At 41.0% G+C, this 5,911-nt stretch overlaps 1 protein-coding gene across 1 annotated transcript; it reads left to right on the plus strand.

Moving 5' to 3' along the window:
• gpr85 (G protein-coupled receptor 85) lies at positions 1–3,182 on the plus strand. The gene is made up of 2 exons (XM_056455125.1): positions 1–120; positions 1,255–3,182. The coding sequence occupies exon 2, from the start codon at positions 1,414–1,416 to the stop codon at positions 2,545–2,547; it is 1,134 nt and encodes a 377-aa protein (XP_056311100.1). The 5' UTR covers positions 1–120; positions 1,255–1,413; the 3' UTR covers positions 2,548–3,182.
• Positions 3,183–5,911: the final 2,729 nt, after the last annotated feature.

Genomic DNA, 5,911 nt, shown 5'->3' on the forward strand with positions numbered 1-5,911 from the left:
TTTACTGTATAATCACAGTGGGGGAAAAAGAGCAGGCAACAAAACTAAACCTTTTTTTACGGCAAAGTGACTGCTGCCATGTAAATAACCGCCAGGGAAACAAAGGGGGAATATCAACAGGTATGTTTCTAATTGATATTTTATAGCGTTGTCTGTGTTGCTCTCGATATTTGCATGCATGTATTTGAAGGAATTGCTGTGCCTATAATGGACGCTCAGCCATCCAGAAATCATTCCGTTTTAAAAAGCAAACGGGAAAATAGAGCGTTTGTGGACTAAAATCAGACGTAATCACCCAAAAAGATCCTGTATCTGTTGCTTATTTTGATGCAACGAACTGAAACGTGTTCATTTTGGGCTTTTTTCTTTTGTAAAAATATGACAGGAGACACAAAGGTTTATTATTTTATTATATAGGCTAAGGCTGTTCGTGCATTTATATGAAAGATACGACAGGCTATTGCATCGAATCTGTTTATCGGATGCAATCCGTTGTTTATGTATGTTTTACTCGAATTCGTCATAATAGCAGTACTGATAAACAATAAATCTAGGTTAGAGGAGGGGAAAATAGAAATGTAATTTTAAACCATGTGCTTTGTTTTAATCAAATGACTTGCATTATATTGTTGCATTGAACGTCAGTATGAAAGCCTTAAATAACCTATTTATATATAATATAATATGATTCATTTTTTTAAATATTCCTTTATACAGGCAGTCAAATAAGGACTCGTGATTGATTTTTCATAGAATAGTGATAAACATAGGCAATGAACACGGTTAGATTCTGCAGGATCTTTGGGTGTGATCAACAGCTTTTCTTGCTGCATTTCGACAAATGTTCCTTTCGGGTGTAGCGGCTAACAATCATTAGATTTCAAGTCTTTTTCCATCAAACCTCTGATGAATACGCCTCTAGACGGATGTCTGGTCGTGGCAATGAGCATCTTGTCGACTACACTCTCTTTCTTTGCCATTATTTATTTAATTTGCTTTGGAAAAGGGGAGATGTTGGGGGTGGGGGTCTGTTATTTTAACCAGGATTTATGTTGGGGTCCAATGCCGAATCCTTGTGCTGAATTAAGCAACTGTATGAACTCAACTCAGACCGAATGCCGTTGCAGCTGCAATTTAATATGCAATTAAAAGAAGGAATCTCAATGACAAAAGAAAAAAATGAACGATGCAACGCAAAGCCCCCCAGTTTGTTTTGTGTAAGTGAATCCTAATGGGTGGATCGTTGTTTTTCAGGGATCCTTTTAGGTGTGATGAGACAAAGGAACAAAGGATGCCTTAGAAGAGAGGCAGCGACGAACAAGGCTGGAACCTGCTTCAAAGCACACCAGATGGATCTATCGCTCCCCTCTCCATCCAGATCATGATCCTTGGCTAAAGCTTTAAGCGTTCTCTATGATCCCTTCTCCATCTATGGCGAACTACAGCCATGCAGGGGACCACAACATCTTACAGAATGTCTCTCCGCTCGCCACTTTCCTTAAACTGACCTCCCTGGGTTTTATCATCGGCGTCGGCGTGGTCGGAAACCTCCTGATATCCATCCTGCTGGTCAAAGACAAGAGCCTTCATCGAGCGCCCTACTACTTCCTGTTGGACCTCTGTGCTTCGGACATCCTCCGCTCGGCCATCTGCTTCCCCTTCGTCTTCACCTCCGTCAAGAATGGCTCAGCCTGGACGTACGGCACGCTGACCTGCAAAGTGATCGCCTTTTTGGGCGTGCTGTCCTGTTTTCACACTGCCTTCATGCTGTTCTGTGTTAGTGTGACGCGGTACCTGGCCATCGCCCACCATCGCTTTTACACCAAGCGGCTGACCTTCTGGACATGCCTGGCCGTGATATGCATGGTGTGGACCTTGTCGGTGGCCATGGCGTTCCCTCCGGTGTTGGACGTTGGCACATACTCCTTCATCCGCGAGGAGGATCAGTGCACGTTCCAGCATCGCTCCTTCCGTGCCAATGACTCGTTGGGCTTCATGCTGCTCCTTGCACTCATCCTCCTGGCCACCCAGCTTGTCTACCTCAAGCTCATCTTTTTTGTCCATGATCGCCGAAAGATGAAGCCGGTGCAGTTCGTGCCTGCTGTCAGCCAGAATTGGACCTTCCACGGGCCGGGAGCAAGTGGACAGGCTGCAGCAAACTGGCTGGCGGGATTCGGCCGGGGCCCCACACCTCCGACCCTGCTGGGCATCCGGCAGAACAGCAATGCGGCGGGCCGCAGGCGTCTGCTGGTGCTGGACGAGTTTAAAACTGAAAAGCGGATAAGCAGGATGTTCTACATCATTACCTTCTTCTTCCTGAGCCTGTGGGGACCCTATTTGGTGGCCTGCTACTGGAGGGTGTTCGCCCGAGGCCCAGTGATCCCAGGAGGCTACCTGACGGCGGCCGTGTGGATGAGCTTTGCTCAAGCAGGAGTCAACCCCTTCATCTGCATCTTCTCCAACCGAGAGCTTCGACGATGCTTCAGCACCACACTCCTCTACTGCAGAAAATCCAGATTACCGAGGGAACCCTACTGTGTTATATGAAGGTTCTGTGGCGCTTTTCTTGTTTGTTCTTTTCGCTTTGATATCAGATTTGTGGTTTTGGTCTGGATGCCCTGGTTGATGGCAGGGATGTGTTCAATTGTACAGCTCTCTCCTTCTCCTCTTCCTCTCTTTCGAGGCCTGTAGTTGAACCGTCTGAATGGAATACGATGACGAACGGACAGAGGACACGTTCCACGTTTATGTTCTAGTAAACACCGATGCGAAAGGCCATTTGAAATCTAATACGCAAACAGAAAAAAAAGTTTCAAAAAATTTAAGAAAAAAAAGAAAGAAAATTAAAAATGGATACATCACGAAAGGACTGACCTTTGCTTTGGATATCTGCAAGACTCTGGAAAAAGGGTGTAAAGAAACCAAACTGTTACCTTAAGGAATCACTGGAATTTGCGTCTAAAAAGTTGCACTAACGAGAAGACCCGAAGATGCTTTTTTTCACTCAGTTGCATTGCAAGGATGTCTTGTTTTTCCCAAACTGAAATACGAATGCTTTAATCTGCAACAGACTTCTATTTCACTGTAAGTAAACAAAACATGTGGGGTGACTAACTCTGTTGGAATACACCTTCACGAGAGGATAAATTGGTTTAAATGTAAGTGATATCTTTTTTCCTTTTAGGGTGGGGTTGGGGCGGGCTGGTGGGCGGGTCTTTAGGGAGGGCGGGTACTGTCGTGTGGTTTCCGGAATTGCAACTTAAATTATTTCCTGTAGTTTTATGATCCATATGGTATGTCTCTGTTGTCTGGCAATGTTATTTTCTTATCTCATTTTTCTAAGTCTAAAAACAAATGTTTTAATTTTGAAACAAACGTTGCTCTTGAGAACCTTGTAATTAAATTGACAGTGGAGAACCAGTTAAGCTAAGTTCAGTGTGGCATATCCATGTACCCGAACACGCATATTTTGTTACAGATACCACCACTCCAGCTGTTCTTGCCTTAATGGTTCTGGTGTTTTGTTCATCTTTTCATTTGCAAGGTGAGGGTTGTTTTTTGAAATCCGCTCCTCTAAAATGTCTCCTCGGGGCTTTTCACATCAGGGTGAAGTGCATGTTCATTTGAGAAACAGTATCCACCACCTCTATCACAGGCACCGACAACCCATTTCTTGCCCTGTAACGTTTGCTACACCCTAACGAGTGCGCAGAGCACAGGGAGCATGGGTGCGTGGATGCCTAAGCGTGAGTGAATGTGTGTGTGCGTGCGTGCTTGGTGAACAGCTGTCATGTCAAGACCAGAGCCTTAGTCTGAAATCTTGCACAATTTGTAAAAAATGTACTAGGAAAAACAAAAAACATTGTATTTAAGGCACAGAGTCTTGTTTCTACTTTCCCAACATTTGCTCTCTACTAATTGTTTTGATTACCTTACTTTTTTCTCTTGTGGCCATTTTAATATTTATTCTGTATTCTTTTTGTATATTATAGGTAGATAGTGTGTAAGTTTGTGAGTCTTTCATTTTGAAGTCCCGAATGTGACTGTTTAAGTTAGGACTGCAATTGCTGAAAGTTAATTGTGTAATCTGTTGCTTACATTTTTGAAAATAAAATTTTACATTTTGCAAAACCTGTTTTTGCCATTTACTCAAAAAAAAGAAGAAGCTCTAGTCCCGGTCTAAAGCAGGGCCTAAAGTGAAATGAAAGCTCAATTAGCGCCGAAAGCATGTACAAATATTGACTCAGACAGGCTAACAAGCTTATCTTTGCTATTAATGATCGCTTCGCATTGAACTGTCGTGATTAGTCGTGCGCTAATATGTTTCTGTGGCCTGTTTGTGTTCCTGTTTAATTATTGTAAAAATGTCCTCTTGTCTCCTCATTGTTATTACTCCCTAAATCGAGGCTTGCGTTTAGCCATTATGTGCTTTTTGCTTTGTCACTTTACCTCCTCATCTTCCCAGTTTCCTTTCTCGCTAATTTCGGACTATGTGTTTGTTTGGATGCCGCTTTTCCCTTGTGAGTGCTGTTGAAAGTGATGAATTATCTCTGCATTCTGCAATACAATACGACAACACAGTGTTTCTCTGTTAAGTGTTACATTTCCAATGCATATTTCCAGCTGACCTGAAAAATGCTTCGAGTTGGCATGCATTTGCAGCGAAAGCGCCTACTGTTATGATGTGAGAAGTGTCATTAATATCGCATTCTTCATTTAACTGCAGCCTTCGTCAAAATCCATTTAGAGTTTGTAGGCGACCGGGGATGCTTTCATTTGAGTCCATTAGCCCTTAAGTAATAGGACGCTGGTTAGAATAAATCCTGTCAAATATTTCAACAGCCCTGGATTTTATGTAAACAGTCATAGAAAATGTTGACATATGTGGGACGCTGCATGTTTAAATTAGGAACAGAGGTCCCTGAGCCAGGCCCGCTGCATTTATTTCATGGTTTTCACTGTAGTTTCCTTTGTAAAGGTCAAGACTGTCTTATGACCTCATGTCGAAATTATATAATCAAAAGTGTCAAGTAAAATCAAAGAATTGGGGCTCGATTGAGGCATTTATTGTCTTTCTGATTCATGTCTTTGAGATTCAAGTCATATCTCTCCTTAATGTATTTTGATTATGCCAATGCAATCATACAGTTTCACTCTAATTTGCAACATAAGTTCTTTTCTGATCACATTTTGTTGCATCTGTATGCCGCATTCTCCATACTCAATAATCATTTCAGTCAATGTGAACTCTTTAAATTGCATTTATAATTGAATTTCCAGAGGAGACATATGCATACTTTTTAAAGTCTTGTCTCAGAAGTGACTTACAAGTGTTTAGTTACAATGCTATGGCTGAAGTGTGAATAATAGGCATATTTGTTGCACATTTGATTCATTAATTCAAAACAGTGTTCGGTAATGGTGGGTTAAACAGATAAAAATGAATGCATGAGTCACCACAAAGTGCAACATCCAACGTTTTTGGAATAAATCAACTTTTTCTTTGACCGTTGATATGACTTACTGAGTAGAGTATGTGAATATAAATCATTTAAAATGTCCATTTGCTATTCATTGATGTTTCTATAAAGAGCAATGTAATAGAACCACTCTGGACTCCTCAAAACATTTTTAAAAAGATAGATTTTTTCATATTGTGAAGTATATTTGATTAATCCGAAGGACTTTTGTTCTGTAAAAAATGTTTTATGCAAAATAAACCTGACATGAATGTTAAGGGTTTTTCCACAATGTCAATATAAAACCTTTATTTTTTAGGGCCCATGATTTCTACCAAATATTGAAAACTTCTTAATAAATTTTGGCTTTTAATTTATAATGCAAAAGACTTTTTAGGCCTGAACATTTCAAAATACATTACAATCATTACATTTGTTATATGTTCAGTCTT

The sequence above is a fragment of the Danio aesculapii genome, chromosome 4 (genome assembly GCF_903798145.1).
Source record: "Danio aesculapii chromosome 4, fDanAes4.1, whole genome shotgun sequence".
NCBI classification, from domain to species: Eukaryota; Metazoa; Chordata; class Actinopteri; order Cypriniformes; family Danionidae; genus Danio; species Danio aesculapii.

Excerpts from the sequence above, each read along its gene's own strand:
- gpr85 (XM_056455125.1), top strand. The coding sequence starts at position 1,414 with ATGATCCCTTCTCCATCTATGGCGAACTACAGCCATGCAGGGGACCAC.